The sequence below is a fragment of the Amphiprion ocellaris genome, chromosome 1 (genome assembly GCF_022539595.1).
Source record: "Amphiprion ocellaris isolate individual 3 ecotype Okinawa chromosome 1, ASM2253959v1, whole genome shotgun sequence".
In the NCBI taxonomy this organism is placed as follows: domain Eukaryota; kingdom Metazoa; phylum Chordata; class Actinopteri; family Pomacentridae; genus Amphiprion; species Amphiprion ocellaris.
In genome coordinates, this window is record NC_072766.1 from 43,311,879 (window position 1) to 43,336,892 (window position 25,014).

Sequence of the window (25,014 nt, forward strand, 5' to 3'; positions counted from 1 at the left end):
ATTAGGACTGATCACTGACTGATTACTGATTGATCATTGATTGATCAGGACTGATCACTGACTGATCACTGATTGATCAGGACTGATCATTGACTGATCACTGATTGATCACTGACTGATCACTGATTGATCACTGATTGATCACTGACTGATCACTGATTGATCACTGACTGATCACCGACTGATCACTGATTGATCCCTGACTGATCACTGACTGATCACTGATTGATCACTGACTGATCAGGACTGATCACTGATTGATCACTGATTGGTCACTGACTGATCGCTGACTGATCACTGATTGATTAGGACTGATCACTGACTGATTACTGATTGATCATTGATTGATCAGGACTGATCACTGACTGATCACTGACTGATCACTGATTGATTAGGACTGATCACTGACTGATCACTGACTGATCACTGATTGATCAGGACTGATCACTGACTGATCACTGACTGATCACTGACTGATCACTGATTGATCACTGATTGATTAGGACTGATCACTGACTGATCACTGATTGATCACTGATTGATCAAAACTGATCACTGACTGATCACTGATTGATCACTGATTGATCAGGACTGATCACTGACATCACTGATTGATCAGGACTGATCATTGACTGATCACTGATTGATCACTGATTGATCACTGACTGATCACTGATTGATCAGGACTGATCACTGATTGATCAATGACTGATCACTGATTGATCAGGACTGATCATTGACTGATCACTGATTGATCACTGATTGATCACTGACTGATCACTGATTGATCACTGACTGATCACTGATTGATCACTGATCACTGATTGATCACTGACTGATCACTGATTGATCACTGACTGATCACTGATTGATCACTGATTGATGACCAATTGATCAGGAGTGATCACTGATTGATCACTGACTGATCACTGACTGATCAGGACTGATCACTGATTGATCACTGATTGATCACTGACTGATCACTGACTGATCACTGACTGATCAGCAGCTGCTTCTAACTGCAGACATGAACACAACCAACAACCAGCTGGAACGAGACGACAAAGACACACAGTGAACACAAACATCTGGCTGTTACACAACTGTGTTCATTATGGATGTTATTGATCAGTGACATCATCAGACTGATCGATCAGTGACATCATCAGACTGATTGATTTCTATCATCATTTTGTTCTCCAGAGGTGTGAGGATCCAATCGGAGCTAAAAGCTGTGACTGACTGGCTGTGATTGGATCTCTGTACTTCCGTATTTCTGCCACCAGGTGGCGCTGCTCCACAGCGGGCTGCACAGCTGACTGTTACCATGACAACAGGAAGTTTGTTGTTGTTGTTGGCTGTAATCTGAGCTGAGAGCAGCACTTTGTTTCCGAACATCAGGTCATGATGTCACACGTCCACACTGGACTCACGTGACACCACCAGCTCACCCACCAATCAGGATATCGGTCATCACACTCCTTCAAAATAAAGGTGTTATATTATATTATATTATATTATATTATATTATATTATATTATATTATATTATATTATATTATATTATATTATATTATATTATGTACATCTGCTGGTACTAATTTTCAGATATAAAAAAAGTTATTTATATTATGATCATGGATAAATGAGGATAAACCTTTGTTGATGTCTAGGGGAAATATTTTTACTCTGGTACTTTTGAATATATTTTCATAATACTTGTGTACTTTTACTTACATAAGGAAACATTTAAATGTGTGATCTTGCAACAGAATATTTCTACCAGTTCATAAATGATCAAATAATAATAATAATAATAATAATAATAATAATAATAATAATAATAATAATAAAGATGCAAAATGACCTGAGGACTAATAAATGAGCTGAAACAGTCAGAACTTTAGGGTGCTTTCACACCTGTTAGTCCGCTAGAGTGGTTCGTTTGGACCCAAAAGTTGTTACAATGTTGCTATTTTCAACTGGTTCGGTTCGCATTCACACCAGTGTTTTCGCAGTTGAACCTACTCCAATTAATGTTATATCTCCCCCCAGTCGTTTGGCGGCGCTGTTTACAAAACAAGGCGTTTAAGTTTGTCCCCTGTTCATCGTAAACGCAGAGTCTCGATCAAACTCGTGTGGAGAATGTGGTTTAGCTAGCGCGAGTTTTTTTGCGCCTCCCAAAATTCCCTGTGCAGGTTGCTACGGAAGCTCCCGTAGACCAAAAAGTCTGCTGCGCCATCAAGCCGGTCCGAATGGAGACAGGTTTGTGTTCTCACCAGGAGCGAACCGAACTGGAGTTCACACAGAAGCGGACCGAGACCACCTCCCGGAAGTGGTCTCGGTGCGGTTCGTTAGTCCGAACCAAAAAAATCTGGTATGCTTTCACATCAGCCCAAACGAACCGTACTTGCAGGTGTTGCGGACTAAAAGACGTAGGTGTGAAAGCACCCTTAGAACCTGTTGGTTTCTTGTTAGTTTCTGGTCTCCTCTGGAGGTCCATGTTGGTGTCTTTGTTCTGAGGTTCTTCTTCCTCTGATGGACTCATGGCAGATCAGAGACCTGGACCCGGACCCGGACCCGGACCTGGACCCGGACCCGGACCTGGACCTAGACCAGGACCAGGACCTGGACCTGGACCCGGACCAGGACCTGGACCCGGACCCGGGCCCGGACCTGTTGCTTTATTGTGAAATGCTGCAGCTCTGGCTGTTATTTTGAAGGGCGGGGCCGGTAGTGCAGGTCTGCATGCAGCAGCTGCATTTCACGGCTCCTCCGGACGGACCGCACCGACTTCTCTGCCTCCTGTAGCCGCCGTCAGGTCGCGGTGTCTCGGCCATGGCATCCATCGTGTGCCGGGTCCAGTACCTGGAGGACTCGGATCCCTTCATCTGCACCAACTTCCCCGAACCCCGCAGACCTCCTCCGGTCAGTCTGGAGGAGAACCAGCCGCTCAGCGAGCAGGTCGCCGGGATCCACAAGCTGCTGGAGGCGCCTCTGAAGGTGGGTCACCGCCGGGTTCCCTGCCCCACCGGCCCGGTAACTTTCTGTACTTGGACCGGTGTTTCTGGAACTAACCTAAACTAGCTCTAACCAGCCTGTAGTGACATAAACTAACCAGTAAAACACCTGAAATCAAGTCAAACACAGTTTAAAGTTCCAGAACCATCAGCTCCTTCTGGTCCAGATCAGAAACAGAACTCCGTCTAAAGACCCAGTAGTTTAAGGTGGAAATAAAGATTAATTTCAGGTGTAGTTTAAGGTGGAATTAAAGGATTAATTTCAGGTGTAGTTTAAGGTGGAATTAAAGATTAATTTCAGATGTAGTTTAAGGTGGAATTAAAGATTAATTTAAGGTGTAGTTTAAGGTGGAATTAAAGATTAATTTAAGGTGTAGTTTAAGGTGGAATTAAAGGATTAATTTCAGGTGTAGTTTAAGGTGGAATTAAAGGATTAATTTCAGGTGTAGTTTAAGGTGGAATTAAAGATTAATTTCAGGTGTAGTTTAAGGTGGAATTAAAGATTAATTTAAGGTGTAGTTTAAGGTGGAATTAAAGGATTAATTTCAGGTGTAGTTTAAGGGGGAATTAAAGGATTAATTTCAGTTGTAGTTTAAGGTGGAATTAAAGATTAAATTCTGGTGTAGTTTAAAGTGGAATTAAAGATTAATTTCAGGTGTAGTTTAAGGTGGAATTAAAGATTAATTTCAGGTGTAGTTTAAGACACTTTCACTGTTTAAACGATGTAGAGATTTAGAGTAAAACCAAACCGTCTCTCCTCCATGAATCTAAACTTCTGTTAATATTTACTCCATAAATCTGATCGATTATTGGCTTTAAAGGTTCCAGTTTATTGATCTGATCTTTATGTTTTAAGGGAGTCTGATGTTTATTGGTTCCTGGTTTATTGAATATCTGAGCAGCTGTTTAAGGACATGAGGTTTATTTAATCCATTCCTGATCTCCAGAGGATGAACCTGCTGATCCTCTGGAGTCTCTGTAGCGCCACCATCAGGCTGAATGCGGTTTAGAGCAGCTCTGAGGACTTCAGTGTTTCCATGTTCAGCTTCTTTAATATAGTTTCATTCATTAGACAGATTTATTTAAACCTGAAGTCAATAATAATAGTTTAGAAAATACAACTTTTCCAATAACTTGTTTCATTTTTAAACTTTCTTATTTTTTCATATTTTGTGATAAAATGCCTTATAAATTTTTCTTTTTGATACATTTTAACTTTGGAATATTTTTTGTTATATGTTTATTTGTTGCAATTATTTTTTAAAAATATGTTAAATATTTTTTACTAATTTAAAAAATATATTACTTTAACACTTATTCCCATTTTTGATATTTCCTAACAATCTCTTAGTTTTTTGTGTGTTGTAATTTTTTAAAAAAGATTTTTGCGATAATTTAAATATATATATATATATATATATATATATATATATATATATATATATATATATATATATATATATATATATTTAAACTTATGTACATTTTTGTCTCTATTTTACTTTACAATTATGAACAATTTTAGAAAATTTGTATAATTTCTTAACATTTTTAAATTTTTAAAATAATATTCATGTTGTCGTCCAAACAGCACCACCTAAATATTGTTTGCTAATTTTAAAAAATATTTTTTTCTTTAACAGTTGTTGGTATTTTTGATATTTCTCAGTAATGTCTCAGTTTTTTTGTTTTGATTTTTTACAAAAGAATTTTGTAATTTTTTTTCTTTTACTCGTACATATTTTTTGTCTGAATTTTAGTTTTTTTGAAAAACAATTTATGAACAATATTACAACAATTGTGTAGTTTCTTAACATTTTCAAATATTTTTTATATATATATTTCTGTCCTCATCCAAACAGTGTTTTTTCCGTCCAGATAAACTAGATCTGAGCAGGAATCAGAAGACGTCTGTGGATCAGAATCTGTGTTTTCTTTCTGTTTGGAGCTCAGATTTCTGCTGAATCTAAAGTGGAGGTGAAGAAGCAGGAAGCTGCTGCTGACTAATGACAGAATCAGAGTTTCCTACCAGCAGTGAACACAGCATCCAGTCAGTTTTCAGCTCATTCCTTCGTTATCTGAGGCTGAACTAAAGCTGATAAAGACTTTAACGTCTCTGCTTCACCCTAAAAACAGCTCAAGCTTCTCCTCAAAGACGTCAAAGTTCCTCCTGCAGAAGGTCTGAACCTGGAAACATCCAGAGAGTTCAGCAGCTCGTCTGTCAGTAGATAGTAGAAAAATGTCAAACTGCAGGAATCAATGAGAGAAACAACAAATAAACAGTTCATCTAATGTTTGAAGAAACTCCGGTGAACTTAATTTGAGACGTGTGGAATCTTTAAACTCCCAGAAAGATCTAGAAGAATGTGGGAGGAACCCGTCCTGGTGGTTCTCTTCATTCATCTCCAGATCCTGAAGCTTCACTTAGAACAGTTTCTTTATTTCTGAGGCACATTTTAACCCTATATTAGTTCACATTATTTCTGCTCCATGAGGTTCTGAGACCTCCATCCCATCAACAGGGAAATAAATAGAACAAAACTAGTTTCTGTTTAGAAAATCAATATTGTTGTGAGCGAAAAGTAGCCAGAACTGCCCAGTATAGCAGATCTAACACAAAAATATGTCCTAAACAAGATAATACGGCAAGTTTTAGTTTTGTTTTGGTGGATTTTGTTAAATGGGTTAAAAAAAACATCTCAGCTCCAAAACTTTAGAATTTTCTGGCTGTTTTCTGATGGATCAGATTTTACAAGGTTAAAAACAAAGCATCAAAGTTCAGAGATAAAACCAAGCAGACACATCTCTGAACTTATAATCTCAGAAAACAAACAAACAAATAAATAACCAGAATACAACCAATAAGATATGAAGAACCCTGAACCCGCTCAGACCTACTGTTGTCCTCCAGGATATATTCTTACATTTCTACAGACTGTAGTGGAGTTTTATGGAGTATTTTTATTTGCTTTACATCCATATAACCCTGATATCCCAGGTTTTAATAATATTTATTGACTTGTGTCTTAACTACTACAATGAATTGTTCAACCCTCCTGTTGTCGCCATTTACGGCCACCAAAAAAATATTGTTTCCTTGTCTGAAAAAAATCCAAAAAATTCTGCAAAAAATTCCCCAAATTTCTGAAAATTTGCAAAACCTTCAGGAAGAAAATTCCAATAATTCCTTAAAAGTTTCCCTTAAAAGATTTATTTTAAAAAATCCTCCAAATTTGGCAAGAAAATTCTTGTAAATATTTTGAAAAAAATGAGTAAAAATCTTCCAAAAAATCCTAAAAGTATCTAAAGTGATTCCATATATATCAGTAAAACTTCTAATATTTTCTTTAAGAACATTCACATAAAAATCAACCAAAATCCAGCGAATTTTGGTGGATTTTGGTTGATTTTTTTGTGAATGTTCTTAAAGAACATTTTTTTAACACTTTTTTTTTCCACAAAAAAATTTTCAAAAATTTTCCGAAAATGTGCATATCAGAAGTTTCACTGTGAAAATATATATTTTTTCCACATTTTCAAACTTTAAAACGGGTCAATTTGACCGGCAGGACGACACCAGGGTTAAAAGTGCAACAAACATACAAAAATTAATATCGTTTCTATTTTTTTCACATATATTTGAGAAAGTTGCCCAACATTGTGTGGTCTGGTTTATAGAGGTTTCTACTCCGTGTCTTTATTGTGTATTTTTACAATCCCTCACTGTAACCAGAAAAGTCTTCCTGACCTGGAGAATGAGTGAAATATTAGTCTGACCTCCCAGACTTCTACGCAGAAAGAATGATGGATCTGACCTGGTTTCACATCTACCACCTATCAGAGATGAAGATGTAATTGTAGCACTACCCTGGGCTCTGTAGGGTTAAACATACGACCATCTAAAGGAGACCTTCAGGAGAAGATTCAGGTGTTTGGGGCTCCTTCTCCATGTTTACCGTCTTTAATTAGCTTGTCTGCATGCTAACAGTTTCCTGATGGGAACAGAACAGTCTGAGTGATTCTTATTCTTCTCAGTGAAGCTCTTTAACATGCTCTTCAGGAAACGTGCTAAAAATATCATGTTTTTATCTACAGTCAGCGTCCTGTAATGAGCTCTGTGATAGGAGGAGGGGCTGTAATTCCCAGTTTGGCCAGTTTAAACTCCCACAGAGATGCTTGTTGTTTTTTTTTTGTTGTTCTTTTACAATTTAAAGAAAGGTAAATAAACTATCAGTCTTGCTCATTTCCAGTTAACTTTTCATTTTCAGACTTCTTTAGAAGTTGAAACCAACAATTCTTTGGGCATAACTGGAGGAATTTAATGACAAGAATGGATGAAAAGTGATTTTATGAAGCAGGTGACAGTATTCTCTCTGTTCCAGTCCTTAAACCGAGACTCTCTGATCCAGGAGTTTGTCTGCTGGTCAGCTGTAGGTCCAGATCAGTGTTTGTTGGAGGGTTCTGTTCTCTGCAGATGAAGATGAATTTAGTGTCTGATCATTAAGCTGCTTTTCCACCAACACTTTTATTCTTCACAACCTTTAGAAGAAGCTAAAACCTTCCTTCATTGAGGCTCTTTCCTGGAGCTTTGTTTGGATTCAGATTCCTGCAACAGAAGCCATTTTAACAGCAGAACCAGAGGACCTTCTGAATGTTGGAGTCTGTCCAGAAGATGTTCAGACTGATGGATCTTCAGCCTCTGGGCAGCTTCACAGCAGAAGTTTACAGAAGGTCTGACAAGCTATCCTGGAAGTCCTTCAGAAACATGGAGGACTTCCTGAACGAGGCTCCAGCAGCGTTTACTGGAATCAGAACCACTTCAGCGACAAAACAAAAGCGTCTGTAAACATGGAGATAAGTCAACATCTCCAGGATGAGGAGACAACATGAGGAAACATGTCGGACATGTTTCCTCAGATGTTAAAACTCTGGACATGGTGGTTCCTTCATAGACATCTTAATTCAGCTCCATGAGTTCCTCAAGGAAAGGAACGGTCTTTAGAAGCTTGTTGTCCTTTCTATCCACAAACCATCTCTCAGTAGGGATTCCATTGGAAAGTTGAGGAGCAAAGACCTGGGATCAGCTGTCTGTCATTATCGTCTTGGAAAGATCTTGTCCAGGAATGTTCAGGTCTTCATGTAATTTCCTTGAACGCTCACGAAGAAGTCCATGCCTTGCTAACTGCGTTTTCAGGTCCAGGATGTTGTGCAACGTGTCAGCGTAGACTTTCTTTGAAGCCAGAAATATTTAGCTTCCTTCCACAACTTTAGCTGTGTAGTTAGCTTCTTTCAATGACTTTAGCTTTGTAGTTAGCTTCTTTCAATGACTTCAGCTTTGTAGTTAGCTTCTTTCAATGACTTCAGCTTTGTAGTTAGCTTCTCCCTATGACTTTGGCTGTGGTGAAAGCTGCTCTATGTAACTTTAGCTGTGTATTTAGCTTCTTTCTATGACTTTGGCTAAATATTTAGCTTCTTTCTATGACTTTAGCTGAGTACTTAGTTTCTTTATACAACTTTAGCTGTGTAGTTAGCTTCTTTATACAACTTCAGCTTTGTAGTTAGCTTCTTTCTATGACTTTGGCTAAATATTTAGCTTCTTTCTATGACTTTAGCTGTGTTAGCTTCTTTCTATGACTTTAGCTGAGTAGTTAACTTTTTATGACTTTAGCTGAGTGCTTAGTTTCTTTATACAACTTTAGCTGTGTAGTTAGCTTCTTTATACAACTTCAGCTTTGTAGTTAGCTTCTTTCTATGACTTTGGCTAAATATTTAGCTTCTTTCTATTACTTTAGCTGAGTAGTTAGCGTCTTTTTATGATTTTAGCTGTGTAGTTAGCTTCTCTCTGTGACTTTGGCTAAATATTTAGCTTCTTTCTATGACTAGCTGAGTAGTTAACTTCTTTTTATCACTTTTGTAGCGTAGTTATGAGAATAATCTCATACATCTGAGACATGTGCTGAAGAACCTCGATCATCCTCCTGGTGTTAGATCTCTACAGAGCTCTGGGAACATCAGAGCTGCATCTTCTAACTCCTTCAGACTGCAGTGGAGGAAGCTGTAGCTTTAGATTTTATAGTTTGTTTCCCACTTTTTCCAGGTTTCCATCATTCTGACAGAAGACATGTCTGAGTTCTGTCTCTTTCATGATGTTCTGGTTCCTCAGAGCTGCAGGACTTTAGATTGAAGATGAACCAGAAGCTGCTCAGAGTTCCTCAGAGTTTGTTTGAGTGCAGCTGGATTCTTGAAGGATGATCAGATGATTCGTCAGCAGCCTGAGTTTGAACACATTCTGCTTCGTGTTCTTGTTTCAACATTTCCTCCGGTTCTTAATTTATTCCTGTCAGTAAACCTCTCTGAATGAGTGCAGCATCAGATAAAGCTCTGCTCCCTGGAGATCACATTCTTCCTCTGACCCTCTAATGGCTCCCTGTAGATCTTCTGAGATGATAGCAGCTTCAGACTTTCCATTCTGCTGCATGAAGTGGCTTTCTGTGGCTGATTTTGGAGGAAGAGGGTGGGACTGTAAACAGGAGATAAGCTGGGTGGATGGACGGATGTAGCAGCATGGTGAGGACATCTCAGCAGGCTTTTCCTTCCACATGAGGAGCAGCAGCTGCATGAAAACCGTTTTATCTGGAAACACTTCAACACGTTCTGATAAATCATCTGTTTCCCTCTAGATTAATTCTGCAGAATGAAAAGAGAAACTACTTCCTGTTCCAGACGCTCCGCTGCAAACAGCCAATAACTGAACTAGAAGATGGATCTTCTCAGTGGAGAACTCAGCCTCAGGTTCTTCTGGGCTTCAGTCTGTCAGGATTTCTAATGTTCTAAAACAGATAAATGTCTTTGAAACATGCAGTTTGTTTAGAAGCTCAGAAACTTCCTGATCATTCAGAAGAACCATCTGGAGGTCAGACTGTCTCCTGGAGCTTCATCCAGACTCTGGTTTAACAGCAGAACTCCATCTTCAGAAGATCTGAGAAGATCCGTTCAGTGAACAGAGAAATTAGTTTTCAGTTTAAAATATAAATATATGAACATATATATATAAATATATAAATATAAATACATCAATACAGCAAAAAACTACGAAGTGCTGCATGAAGATTAGTGGGGAAATGAGTTGTTACATGTTGCTACGTCTTGCTGCGTGTTTCTGTGTGTTGCTGCATGTTGTTGCCTGTTGTTACGTGTTGTTGCATGTTGCTGCGTTTTGCTGCATGTTGTTGCGTGTTGCTGCATGTTGCTGCGTTTTGCTGCATGCTGTTCCGTGTTGCTGCATGTAGCTGCGTGTTGTTAGATGTTGCTGCGTGTTGCTGCGTTTGTGTGTTGTTACATGTTGCTGCATGTTGTTGCGTGTTGTTTCGTGTTGTTGCCTGTTGCAGTGTGTTGCTGCGCGTTGTTGCGTGTTGCTGTGTGTTATTGCGTGTTGCTGCGTGTTGTTGCGTGTCGTTGCGTGTTGCTGCGTGTTGCTGTGTGTTGCTGCGTGTTGCAGTGTGTTGCAGTGTGTTGTTGGGTGTTGCAGTGTGTTGCTGCGTGTTGTTGCGTGTTGCTGTGTGTTGTTGTGTGTTGCTGCGTGTTGTTGCGTGTCGTTGCGTGTTGCTGCATGTTGTTGTGTGTTGTTGCGTGTTGCTTTGTGTTGTTGGGTGTTGCAGTGTGTTGCTGCGTGTTGTTGCGTGTTGCTGTGTGTTGTTGTGTGTTGCTGCGTGTTGTTGCGTGTCGTTGCGTGTTGCTCCATGTTGTTGCGTGTCGTTGCGTGTTGCTGTGTGTTGTTGCGTGTTGCAGTGTGTTGCTGCGTGTTGCAGCGTGTTATTACGTGTTGTTCTGTGTGAATCCATCTGAAACCGTGGCTTCTCCCTGATGTTCCACATCTCCGCATTTGAAAAACTGATGTTTGATTCATCATTCAGTCAGTCTGGTAAACGGGTCACCATGGAAACAGAACCGACCAGCGCTGTAGAGGAGGAACGAGGTGAAGATAAAGTTCCTGGAGTTAACAGATTCTATCAAGCAGCGCTGGCTAATGGTTGTCTGGGTAGTTCTATTTGTGTTGTGTTCAGAACCTTTCTGCTGTAGATGAGGGTTCAGATTCTGAAGGTTCTGCTGTAGATGAGGGTTCTAAAGGTTCTGCTGTAGATGAGGGTTCTGAAGGTTCTGCTGTTGATGAGGGTTCTGAAGGTTCTGCTGTAGATGACGGTTCTGAAGGTTCTGCTGTAGATGAGGGTTCAGATTCTGAAGGTTCTGCTGTAGATGAGGGTTCTGAAGGTTCTGCTGTAAATGAGGGTTCTAAAGGTTCTGTAGATGAGGGTTCTGAAGGTTCTGCTGTAGATGAGGGTTCTGAAGGTTCTGCTGTAGATGAGGGTTCTGAAGGTTCTGCTGTAATGGGGGTTCTGAAGGTTCTGCTGTAGATGAAGGTTCTGAAGGTTCTGCTGTAGATGAGGGTTCTCAAGGTTCTGCTGTAGATGAGGGTTCTGAAGGTTCTGCTGTTGATGAGGGTTCTGAAGGTTCTGCTGTAGATGACGGTTCTGAAGGTTCTGCTGTAGATGAGGGTTCAGATTCTGAAGGTTCTGCTGTAGATGAGGGTTCTGAAGGTTCTGCTGTAAATGAGGGTTCTAAAGGTTCTGCTGTTGATGAGGGTTCTGAAGGTTCTGCTGTAGATGAGGGTTCTGAAGGTTCTGCTGTAGATGAGGGTTCTGAAGGTTCTGCTGTAGATGAGGGTTCTGAAGGTTCTGCTGTAGATGAGGGTTCTGAAGGTTCTGCTGTAGATGAGGGTTCTGAAGGTTCTGCTGTTGATGAGGGTTCTGAAGGTTCTGCTGTAGATGACGGTTCTGAAGGTTCTGCTGTAGATGAGGGTTCAGATTCTGAAGGTTCTGCTGTAGATGAGGGTTCTAAAGGTTCTGCTGTAGATGAGGGTTCTGAAGGTTCTGTTGATGAGGGTTCTGAAGGTTCTGCTGTAGATGAGGGTTCTGAAGGTTCTGCTGTAGATGAGGGTTCAGATTCTGAAGGTTCTGCTGTAGATGAGGGTTCTGAAGGTTCTGCTGTAGATGAGGGTTCTAAAGGTTCTGTAGATGAGGGTTCTGAAGGTTCTGCTGTAGATGAGGGTTCTGAAGGTTCTGCTGTAGATGAGGGTTCTGAAGGTTCTGCTGTAATGGGGATTCTGAAGGTTCTGCTGTAGATGAAGGTTCTGAAGGTTCTGCTGTAGATGAGGGTTCTAAAGGTTCTGCTGTAGATGACGGTTCTGAAGATTCTGCTGTAGATGAGGGTTCAGATTCTGAAGGTTCTGCTGTAGATGAGGGTTCTAAAGGTTCTGCTGTAGATGACGGTTCTGAAGGTTCTGCTGTAGATGAGGGTTCAGATTCTGAAGGTTCTGCTGTAGATGAGGCTTCTGAAGGTTCTGCTGTAGATGAGGGTTCTGAAGGTTCTACTGTAGATGAGGGTTCTGAAGGTTCTGCTGTAATGGGGGTTCTGAAGGTTCTGCTGTAGATGAGGATTCTGAAGGTTCTGCTGTAGATGAGGGTTCTGAAGGTTCTGCTGTAGATGAGGGTTCTAAAGGTTCTGCTGTAGATGACGGTTCTGAAGGTTCTGCTGTAGATTACGGTTCTCAAGGTTCTGCTGTAGATGAGGGTTCTGAAGGTTCTGCTGTAGATGAGGGTTCTGAAGGTTCTGCTGTAGATGAGGGTTCTGAAGATTCTGCTGTAATGGGGGTTCTGAAGGTTCTGCTGTAGATGAGGGTTCTGAAGGTTCTGCTGCAGCTCTGATCATCGGTGCTTCTGGATGTTTCTAAACGTTCTAAATATGTGTAGATGCAGGTTCTGTTTCAGCTCAGTGGAAACTCTGATCAGCAGAACGTTCCTGATGGCTGCTTTAAAGCAGGAAAACGGCAGAAAGTTAAAATCCAGAGTTTTGAAAACGTCTCCGGATGAAGCAGAGTTTAAATGTTCAGTTCTGACCTTTTATCTCTTAAACGTTTGATCTATTAGAACTCTGAAGTTCCTCAGAAACTCTGAAAACATCTGATCAACTTCTAGAATCCTCATTACTCATTAACCTGCAGGAATAGTTTCACTGCAGAACTTTGGTCTCTGAAAACTGTTTTCAGCTGAAAGTGATTTTTTTATAATTATTCTATCAGTTACTTATTCAATCAGTGGATGAAGTATTTTCTATAAAATATCAGAACAGACTGGAGATCTCCTCCGTGTTCTGAAGGATCATTTCTTGTTATGTCCAAAGAACAGAAAATCAGATTATTGTAACTCGATCAACTCATCAGTGAACACTTTAACTGCTGGACGGAAACCAGGAGGCTGCTGTTTGAAACAATTCATATTAATAATCTTTATTTATCTCTAAGTCCAGGTTCTAAAGAGCTTCACAGGCAGAACCAAGCCGATAAGGACAGAAGATGAAGAATAGAAACATGCAGAGTGTTGGAAAAACACTTTAAAGGACTTAGAACTCTAAAAATATAGTTAGTTTGACTTCAAGACATGCAGACGACCCTCTTGGTTCCTGCAGATCCTTCAGAACTTCTGGTCCAACTGGAAACTTCATCCAGCCTCAGTAAACGGACTCCTGAGGTTTCAGGTTCCGATGAGGTTCTGTTGAAGCTGCAGGAACAGTGAGAACCTGGACCAGCTGCAGGTTTACAGACGGAGCAGAAGAATGTGGTTCTGCAGGTCTGACTCAGCTCTGATGACTAGAGATGAATATAGATGGAAACTTTTCTGAACTCGCAGCTTTAACGTCGCATTAATCAGCTGCAGTTTTAACGTCGCATTAATCAGCTGCAGCTCTAATGTCGCAATTATCAGCTGCAGCTTTAGCGTCGCATTAATCAGCTGCAGCTTTAATGTCGCATTAATCAGCTGCAGCTCTAACGTCGCATTAATCAGCTGCAGCTTTAACGTCGCATTAATCAGCTGCAGCTTTAATGTCACATTAATCAGCTGCAGCTGTAACGTTGCATTATCAGCTGCAGCTTTAATGTCGCATTAATCAGCTGCAGCTGTAACGTCGCATTAATCAGCTGCAGCTTTAACGTTGCATTATCAGCTGCAGCTTTGTCGCATTAATCAGCTGCAGCTGTAACGTCGCATTAATCAGCTGCTGCTTTAACATCGCATTAATCAGCTGCAGCTTTAACGTCGCATTAATCAGCTGCAGCTTTAACGTTGCATTATCAGCTGCAGCTTTAACGTCACATTAATCAGCTGCAGCTGTAACGTTGCATTATCAGCTGCAGCTTTAACATCACATTAATCAGCTGCAGCTGTAACGTCGCATTAATCAGCTGCAGCTTTAACGTTGCATTATCAGCTGCAGCTTTAACGTCACATTAATCAGCTGCAGCTGTAACGTCGCATTAGTCAGCTGCAGCAGACCTACACGCTGCAGCTCTCATGTAAAACTCATGTAAAGCAGCTGTTTAACTTCCAGTCTGTGGTTCTGAGGAGTTTCCTGAAGCTTCTTGTGAACAAATCGACATGTATGAACCAGAAAAATCTGGAAAAATCCAGAATCCTTTTTCCTGATTCCAGATCAGATCAAAGCTCCAGTAGAACAGACAGAATGATGTCATCAGGTTAGAGTTAAACTGACTGTTATATTCCAGGTGTGTTACCTGAGTGACATCACCTGATAAGAGCCACGCCCACTGACCTGAATATCTCAGAGATCCTCTGATAAAGGAGCTGCTCTTTGTTCTCCTGTTTCAGGGTGAACACGTTAACAGAACCGTAATAAATAAATGTTCTCCTCATTATTTATCTTTAATTCTGATTAAAGCTGATAGAGGAGATTAAAGGACGTCCTGCTGGAGGATTCACTGAGTTCTAGCTGTGTGTTGCTGCATGTTGCTGCATTTAGCTGCATTTAGCTGCATGTTGCTGCATTTAGCTGCGTGTTGCTGCATGTTGGTGCGTGTTTCTGCATTTAGCTGCGTGTTGCTGCGTGTTTCTGCATTTAGCTGCGTATTGCTGCATTTAGCTGCATGTTGCTGCGTCTTGCTGCATTTAGCTGTGTGTTGCTGCATTTAGCTGTGTGTTGCTGCGTGTTGGTGCATGTTGCTGCATTTAGCTGTGTGTTTCTGCATGTTGCTGCACTTAGCTGTGTGTCGCTGCATTTAGCTGCATGTTGCTGCATGTGGCTGCATGTGGCTGCATGTTGCTGCGTTTAGCTGCGTGTTGCTGCATTTAGCTGTGTGTTGCTGCATTTAGCTGCGTGTTGTTGCATTTAGCTGTGTGTTGCTGCATTTAGCTGTGTGTTGCTGCATTTATCTGCGTGTTACTGCGTGTTGCTGCATTTAGCTGTGTTGCTGCATTTAGCTGCATGTTGCTGTGTGTTGCTGCATGTTGCTGCGTTTAGCTGCGTGTTGCTGCATTTCGCTGTGTGTTGCTGCATTTAGCTGCGTGTTGCTGCATTTAGCTGTGTGTTGCTGCATTTAGCTGCGTGTTGTTGCATTTAGCTGTGTGTTGCTGCATTTAGCTGTGTGTTGCTGCATTTATCTGCGTGTTACTGCGTGTTGCTGCATTTCGCTGTGTGTTGCTGCATTTAGCTGCGTGTTGCTGCATTTAGCTGCGTGTTGCTGCATTTAGCTGCGTGTTGCTGCATTTAGCTGTGTGTTGCTGCATTTAGCTGTGTGTTGCTGCATTTAGCTGCACGTTGCTGTGTGTTGCTGCATGTTGCTGCATTTAGCTGTGTGTTGCTGCATTTAGCTGCATGTTGCTGCATGTTGCTGCGTGTTGCTGCATTTAGCTCTGTGTTACTGCATGTTGCTGCATTTAGCTGCATGTTGCTGCATGTTGCTGCATTTAGCTGCGTGTTGCTGCATTTAGCTGCGTGTTGCTGCATGTTGGTGCATGTTGCTGCGTTTAGCTACGTGTTGCTGCATGTTGCTGCATTTAGCTGCGTGTTGCTGCATGTTGCTGCGTGTTGCTGCATTTAGCTCTGTGTTGCTGCATGTTGCTGCATTTAGCTGCGTGTTGCTGCATGTTGGTGCATGTTGCTGCATTTAGCTGCGTCTTGCTGCATGTTGCTGCGTGTTGCTGCATGTTGCTGCATTTAGCTGCGTGTTGCTGCATTTAGCTGCGGGTTGCATGTTGGTGCATGTTGCTGCGTTTAGCTACGTGTTGCTGCATGTTGCTGCGTTTAGCTGCGTGTTGCTGCATGTTGCTGCATTTAGCTCTGTGTTGCTGCATGTTGCTGCATTTAGCTGCGTGTTGCTGCATGTTGGTGCATGTTGCTGCATGTTGCTGCATTTAGCTGCGTGTTGCTGCATGTTGGTGCATGTTGCTGCATGTTGCTGCATTTAGCTGCGTCTTGCTGCATGTTGGTGCATGTTGCTGCGTGTTGCTGCATGCTGCTGCATTTAGCTGCGTGTTGCTGCGTGTTGCTGCATTTAGCTGCGTGTTGCTGCATGTTGGTGCATGTTGCTGCATTTAGCTGCGTGTTGCTGCATGTTGCTGCATTTAGCTGCGTGTTGCTGCATGTTGGTGCATGTTGCTGCATTTAGCTGCGTGTTGCTGCATGTTGCTGCATTTAGCTGCGTGTTGCTGCATGTTGCTGCATGTTGCTGCATTTAGCTGCGTGTTGCTGCATGTTGCTGCATTTAACTGCGTGTTGCTGCATGTTGGTGCATGTTGCTGTGTTTTGCTTCATTTAGCTGCATGTTGCTGCATATTGCTGCATGCTGCTGCGCAGTTCTGCTTTAAAACTAAAAAGAATTCCTGAAAATAATCAAGATTTGTTCTAAAGTGTAGGGAGTTGCTGAACTTTTCTTGGTCGCTGTGGATCATTTTTGACCCTTTGATGCTCAGAGTGGATCAGGAGATTTTACATTTTCTCCTGGATTTGGGTCACTTTGGACACATGTGCATCAAAGGGTTAAGAGAAGTTGCTGTCATTTTTCAGTCTTCATGGTCATTTTCAGTCTCCTTTCATCCACTTAGAGTCATTTTAGAAAGTTTTGAATCATTCGACAGAAATATTTGGAGGTTTTAGACAATTTCTGAGTAATTTTGAAGTCATTTTGATCATTTTCTGGAATGATTTCTGATAATTGTAAACTATTTCCAGCCAGTTTTGAGCCATAACTGATTTAATGAGCCGTTCTTAGTTTGACTGTACCGACCATCTGTAGTTAGACTGGCATGGTTCATCTCTGAGACACACAGCTACTGACAGGACCAACCAGGTGGTCCAGTGGACCAACCAGGTGGTCCAGTGGACCAACCAGGTAGGATCTTATTGACATCAGTTTAAACAAAACTCTGACAGGGAAATAAACAGATAGAAGAGTATTTAGTGTAACTGGAACCTCTATCACCTCTAACCCTCTAACTCTGGTCCTGTCATGAGGTAACTCCAGGACTGTTGAACTCTGCTGGAATGATTGTGTTCCAGTTGTGTCTCTGTGCTGCAGGAGGTCAGACTTTCCTCCCTGATAGTTAATCTGTGTTTAAATCAGTCCGAACTTCAGAGACGGTAGTGGAAACCTCCAAAGATCCTCTAGAGATCCTCTAGAGATCCTTTAATCAGCAGTCTGAGCTCAGACGTCTCTCTGAGGATTGATTCTGAGCAGCAGAACTGGTTCAGTGGGTTTGGAGCTGCAGGTTATTGAATAAACACTGGAGCTGGACTGACCTGAAAACACACCTGAGATCCACTATAACTCACATGTTCTCTCTCTCTCTCTGTGTATGTGTGTTGTGTATTGTGTGTATTGTGTCTATTGTATCAGCTGGAGGACTGCAGCCTCCAGTTGTCTCCCAGTGGAAACTATCTGGATCTGGATTCTTCTCTGTTAGAGCAACGAGACGAGCTGGAAAGTTTCTACGAAGACGTAGCGTAAGAACATTATTATTGTTGTTGTTGTTGCTAATGTTATTGTTAATGTTATTGTTATTATTACTGTTGTTGTTATTATTATTATTATTATTATTATTATTATTATTATTATTATTATTATTATTATTAATAATAATAATAATGTTATTGTTATTATGAACTGAACCTGTATCTGCTGCAAAATAATGAACATTAAATAATGCCAAAAGATTAATATAAGTTAAAAAGAAAAAGAATTAAATTACGATAAACCAGAATAGTAAAAAATAAAGTCTGAAAAATCATTCAACAAGAAGAATAAAATATAGCTTATGAAGAAAAAATAATAAAATATGGAACAACAAGAAATATAAATAAATATGAACACAATTTAATAATAAGCAAAACTAAAATATAGATAAGAGAATAAAAAGGTAAAAATAGATCATTTAAATCATAAAATGGAAAAATAAAAAAACACATTTAAAGAATTAAATAATTATAGAATGATAATGATAAATAGCAAAAAGGAACAATAAAATATTAAGACAGATAAAAAGAAATTAAATAAATTACAAACTAAAAGAATAATTTATCTCGGGTAACTAAGAAATAATAAAAAGTAAATTATTTAAAAATAAATTGAAGGATTATAGTTAGGAAATGAATTAGAATAAAACTATACACAAATATGCTAAGATCATTAGTACATTTATTAAGATAGTTAGGATTGATTAATTAAAAAACTGTAATAATAAATATTAATAAACAATAAAAAAGAGCAGTAAAGAAAAATGTCTTTACAAGGTTGATTGTGTTCATTTTGTCGTCTTTTCATGAGTTCAGTATTGTACTTTTATGAAGGATCATTTAGGATGTTTGACCTTCACATGTATGTGCAGCCGACACACGGAACAGTAAAACATCCAGAATAAAAATAAAAAGCTTCTTTAGTTTTAGTTAATTTAACACGTTTTAAAGTTTGAAAATGTTGAAAAAAAATATTTTCACAGTGAAACTTCTGATGTCCACATTTTCAACATTTTTAGGAAATTTTTGAACATTTTTTGGTGGAAAAAAAATGTTAAAAAATGTTTCGTAAGAACATTCACATAAAAATCAACCAAAATCCAGCGAAATTCACTGGATTTTGGTTGATTGTTTTCTGAATGTTCTTAAAGAAAATATTAGAAGTTTTACTGATATATATGTAATCACTTTAGATATTTTTAGGATTTTTTGGAAGATTTTTAGTCATTTTTTTGAAAATATTTACAAGAATTTTCTTGCCAAATTTGGGGGATTTAAAAAAAAAACCTTTAAGGGAAACTTTTAAGGAATTACTGGAATTTTCTTCCTGAAGGTTTTGCAAATTTTTATGAATTTGGGGAATTTTTTTTTGCAGAATTTTTGGATTTTTTTCAGACAAGGAAACAATATTTTTAGGTGCCTGTAAATGAAGACAACAGGAGGGTTAAGGCTGATTCTGTATTTCAGACTGTGTGTGTGTGTGTGTGTGTGTGTGCGTGCGTGCGTGCGTGCGTGCGTGCGTGCGTGCGTGCGTGCGTGCGTGCGTGCGTGCGTGCGTGCGTGCGTGTGTGTGTTTCCGTCATGTGTGGAAAGTGTGTGTGACGCTGCTGTAAGAGAATCTGAACTTTTTTTAGTGTCAGTCTCTGCTTCTGTCATTTTTTCCGTCTGAACTGATCCAGGATCAGAGTTTCCATAAAACCGTCAGCAGGACCTGAAGACAGAAAGTTTGGGAAAATAACAGCAGCTCAGTAAAGTGAGTACACCCCTCACATTACTGCAGTAGTCTGAAGGGTGTACTCACTTTAATGGGCTGCTGTGTTCTGTTTTACAGTGAATAAAGTGGTCTGAAGGGGGCGCTGTGGTGACGTTAGCTCTAATAAACACAGTAGACAGAAAACCAGTTAGATAGCTGCCAACAGAAACTGGTTCTGCTGGTTTTTACTTTATTTTAGTTGAACACAAAACAACAGAAACGACACAAGAGTTCCAAAGAGACACAAAACAACAAAAACGACCCTGATAACAACAAAAACATGACAAAAAGACGACAAAATGTTGACAAAACCACGACAAAAAGCTGACAAAAAGATGACAAAACCACGACAAAAACACAACAAAAAGACGAAAAAATCACTACAAAAACATGACAAAACTACGACAAAAGCACGACAAAACCACAACAAAAACACGACAAAACCACGACAAAAAGACGACAAAAACCACGACAAAAACATGACAAAGATGACAAAACCACGAAAAAAACAACACAAAAAGACCACAAAAAACCCACAAAACCACGACAAAACCACGACAAAAAGACGACAAAAACATGACAAAAACATGACAAAACCACGACAAAAACACAACAAAAAGACGAAAAAATCACTACAAAAACATGACAAAACCACGACAAAAGCACGACAAAACCACAACAAAAACACGACAAAACCATGACAAAACCACGACAAAGACGACAAAAACAACGACAAAAACATGACAAAGATGACAAAACCACGAAAAAAACACGACAAAAAGACCACAAAAAACCACAAAAACATGACAAAACCACGACAAAAACACAACAAAAAGACGACAAAATCACTACAAAAACACGACAACAACGACAAAACCACAACAAAAACATGACAAAACCGCGACAAAAAGATGACAAAACCACGACAAAGCCACAACAAAAAGATGACAAAAACCACGACAAAAACATGACAAAGATGACAAAACCACGAAAATAACACGACAAAGACAACAAAAAGACCACAAAATCACTACAAAAACACGACAAAGACGACAAAACCATGACAAAAAAACGACAAAACCACGACAAAAAGACGACAAAACCACTACAAAACCACGACAAAAAGACGACAAAACCACTACAAAAACATGACAAAGATGACAAAACATGACAAAAAAACGACAAAACCACGACAAAAAGACGACAAAACCACGACAAAACCACGACAAAGTCGACAAAAAGACGACAAAAAGACGACAAAACCACAACAAAACCACAACAAAAACATGACAAAACCACGACAAAAAGACGACAAAACCACGACAAAAACACGACAAAACAGCGACAAAACCACGACAAAAAGACGACAAAACCACAACAAAAAGACGACAAAGTCAACAAAAAGATGACAAAACCATGACAAAACCACAACAAAAACATGACAAAACCACAACAAAAAGACGACAAAACCACGACAAAACCACGACAAAAAGACGACAAAACCACAACAAAAAGACGACAAAAGGTTGACAAAAAGTCGACAAAAGGACGACAAAAAGACGACATGAAAGAAGAAAAACGAGACATAGAATGAACTAAATGAGAACAAAAGAAACAAGAAATGACAGAAAACAAAAACCGAGACTTGAAACAACAACAAAACAACACAACCATCACAAAAAGACACAAAACAGCAAAACAAGACATTGAATGATGTAAAACCAGAGAAGAAGTAAATGCAGAACGAGTTCAAGGACACAGCAACACAAATGAGACACAATGAGGCTGTAGACGTGGTGAGTCTGAACTGTTTTACTGGAGTCTGAACTGGTTTTACTGGAGTCTGAACTGGTTTTACTGGAGTCTGAACTGGTTTTACTGGAGTCTGAACTGGTTTTACTGGGGTCTGAACTGGTTTTACTGGGGTCTGAACTGGTTTTACTGGAGTCTGAACTGGTTTTACTGGGGTCTGAACTGGTTTTACTGGAGTCTGAACTGGTTTTACTGGGGTCTGAACTGGTTTTACTGGGGTCTGAACTGGTTTTACCGGAGTCTGAACTGGTTTTACCGGAGTCTGAACTGGTTTTACCGGGGTCTGAACTGGTTTTACCGGGGTCTGAACTGGTTTTACTGGGGTCTGAACTGGTTTTACTGGGGTCTGAACTGGTTTTACTGGAGTCTGAACTGGTTTTACTGGGGTCTGAACTGGTTCTGTTGTTTCCACAGGAAAGGAAAGAAACCTCTGCTGATCCTCAGAACTCAGCTGTCTGTCAGAGTCCACCACATCCTGGGTAGGTCCCCCTGTTTACCTGTTTACCTGCCCACCTGTTTACCTGTTTACCAGATCACCTGTTTACCCGATCACCTGTTTACCCGACCACCTGTTTACCTGTTTACCTGACCACCTGTTTACCTGACCACCTGTTTACCTGTTTACCTGTCCTTACATGTCCGTCTGTCCTTACCTGACTCACCTGTATCTCACTCAGGTGTGACATTAGTATTCAGTTGTTGTTTTGTGCCACTTTGTTGTTGTTTTATTTCTCTTTGTTGTTGTTTTGTGTCTCTTTGTTGTTGTTTTATGTCTGTGGTTGTTTTGCATCTTTTAATGATCTCATCATCAGTTTGATCAGTGTGATTATTGATTGCTGCATTTAGTGTTCAGTGTGTGTTTGTGCGTGTCTGTGTTTAGTGTGTGTGTGTGCGTGTCTGTGTGTAGTGTGTGTTCAGTGTGTGTGTGCGTGTCTGTTCTCTGTCAGTATTTGTAGTTGTGTTCTTATTGTGTTCCTGTTGGCAGCAGCTTTTCTTTTCTTTCTGGCTTTAGTGCAGCAGCTGATCTCAGAGGCTTAACGCTGTAAACAAAGCAGCATTCAGACTCTCTGTTCTCCTTTAGTTCAGCTTTTCCTCCAGAGCTGCTGCTGTGGGATGTCTGCCGTTACCGTGGTTACCAAACCTCCAGTTATTCTCAGGCTGTTCTGAGGTTTTCTGTCTCTTTATGGTAGTTTTGTTTCTGCTGCTATTTGTGTCTGTCTCACACATTTTGCGTGTCTTCGTGTTTGTTTTGCGTCTCTTTTTCGTCATTTTGTGTATCTCTGGTGGTTTTTTGTCTTTTTGCGTGTCCTTTTTTGATTTTTTTTGTCAATGTTCATCTTTTTTGTGTTCATTTTCATCTCTTTTGGTTGTTTTGTGTCTCTTTCAGTCATTTTTGTGTCTGTTTGTGGTGATTTTGCATCATTGTGTGGTCATTTTGTGTGTCTTCATTGTCATTTTGCATATTTTTGTGTATGTTTTACATCTCTTTGCAGCCACTTAATGTATTTATGGTGGTTTTGTGTCTCTGTGGTGTTTTGAATGTCTTTATGCTTATTTTTCGTTTCTTTTAATTGTTTTGTGTCAATTTGGGTCTCTTTGTGTTTGTTTTGCATCATCTTTTAGTTGTTTTGTGTCACTTTGACGTTGCGTTGGGTCTCTGCGTTATTTTTGTCTCTCTTTGTGTTACTTTTGTGTCTCTTTGCAGTCTATTTGGCATTTTTTTGTGGTGATTTTCCATCTCTTCCTGTCGTTTTGTATCTTTTTGTGTTTGTTTAGTGTCTCTTTTGGTCATTTTGTGTACATATGGTAGTTTTGTGCGTCTTTGTGGTGTTTTTGTGTCTCCGTCCGGTGTTTTGACAGATTAGAATCACGTTTAGTCAGGAGAGAGAGTGAGGATGGGGTTAGATGTTGTGAGTGGTGGATGTTCCTGATCCGTCCTGCTGGTGGCGCTACAGAGCCCTTCATACAGTGATGGTAGAGGAGCTGCTCTCAGATCAGTCTGGAGCTGCTCAGACTAAGCTGGTCGCCGTGGAAACGTTCCCAGAGTTCCTCCTGGCACGGCCCCGCCCTTCCTGCTGCGAGGGGGTTTCCCAGAATGCTTCCTGCTCCATGACTCAGCACTTTTCTTCTTCTGTGGAGGAAACGACGTCAGGCTGAGAGCTGAGGTTCATGTCAGGGAACGTTAATGTTCCACTTTTATTACATTTAAACTCATAGACGTAGTCTGAGGATGAGAACAGGAAGCGTTCAGAACCAGACGGTCGAGGAAAGACGATGAAAACGAGCTGAATGTGAATAAATTAGTACACAAATAAACATCTAAACATGTAAATAAATACAGCAGAAACAGAAGAGACAACAGTCACGGATCATTAAAAAGTGGCATGTCAATTTTTCCATCCGTTAGTTAATATTTATACTGTGTTTTATAAACCCGTGGTCTGTGTCAGTCCGTGGTGCGTTCAGGAGCTCCTACTTCCTCCGTAAACTCAGAACCTGCAGCAGGATGTGAACTAGAGCTTCCAGTTATTCTCTGTGTGTTGAACTCCTCGTGTTTCTCAGTCAGAGTGAATCTTCCTCTTTGTTCAGATCAACGAGTCACAGCATGGAGCGACCAATCAGATCAGCCGATGCTGTTCCACCTGATCACTTATTCTGGTCTCCGATCAGTTTTATCTACATAAATACTCCAGGCTTCAGCATCAGTTACCGTAGTAACCACTGAGACATACCTGGAGACGGTGAAACTTTCACCTGAACTCACCTGAGATCAGAGTGAAGCAACTTTTACCTACAAACAGGCACAGACCTGTGTGTGTGTGTGTGTGTGTGTGTGTGTGTGTGTGTGTGTGTGTGTGTGTGTGTGTGTGTGTGTGTGTGTGTGTGTGTGTGTGTGTGTGTGTGTGTGTGTGTGTGTGTGTGTGTGTGTGTGTGTGTGTGTGTGTGTGTGTGTGTGTGTGTGTTTTCCAAAGAAACTAATCTGTCTACACCTGAATTTCATCCTGCCAAGACTCAGCATGGAGGGATTTTTTGTCTCTTCGTGTTGAGTTTGTGTCTCTTGCTTGTGATGTGTGATCGTCCTGCTGACTGTGGTCTGATTTCTCAGAATGATGTTATAAATATAACTGGTCCAACAATAGAGTAGTGTGTGTGTGTGTTTCCTGTTTGCTGGTGATGACATCATTAATATCCAGTGACTGAGCTTCCTTCCCAATTTTGTGGCTTTGATACAGGTTGTTGTTGTTTTTGTCGTTGCTGTTTCTCTGCCAGTCCGTCTGTCTGTCCGTCTGTCTGTCTGTCTGTCAGCAACATTATTCTAAAACAGACCAACAGATTTGGATAAAATTTCCAGGGAAGGTCAGAAATGACACAAGGACCAAGTGGTTAGATTTTGGCAGTGATGCAGCTTATAGTCTGGATCCACGGATTTGTTGAGGATTTCTGTATCTTTGCCAGATAGCAGCATGGTGTCACTGTAACCATGACAACCAGTGAACACTAGATCAGCTGATTGTGATCCTACTACAAATCCACCGCTGAGGACTTATCAGGACTTATCCATCAGAAATGA

At 40.3% G+C, this 25,014-nt stretch overlaps 1 protein-coding gene across 14 annotated transcripts in view; it reads left to right on the top strand.

Moving 5' to 3' along the window:
* Positions 1 to 2,125: 2,125 nt before the first annotated feature.
* Positions 2,126 to 25,014, top strand: part of fhod1 (formin homology 2 domain containing 1) — a 63,205-nt gene continuing 40,316 nt past the window's right edge. For 11 of the 14 annotated variants that reach the window (XM_055013481.1, XM_055013485.1, XM_055013489.1 and 8 more), the window contains exons 1-3: positions 2,128 to 3,002; positions 17,763 to 17,869; positions 21,858 to 21,922. In XM_055013481.1, the coding sequence (XP_054869456.1) occupies positions 2,838 to 3,002; positions 17,763 to 17,869; positions 21,858 to 21,922 (337 nt within the window). In that variant the 5' untranslated portion in view covers positions 2,128 to 2,837. Of the gene's footprint in view, positions 3,003 to 17,762; positions 17,870 to 21,857; positions 21,923 to 25,014 lie in introns of all 14 variants that reach the window. The other 3 variants (XM_055013483.1, XM_055013484.1, XM_055013486.1) reach the window with 2 other exon arrangements.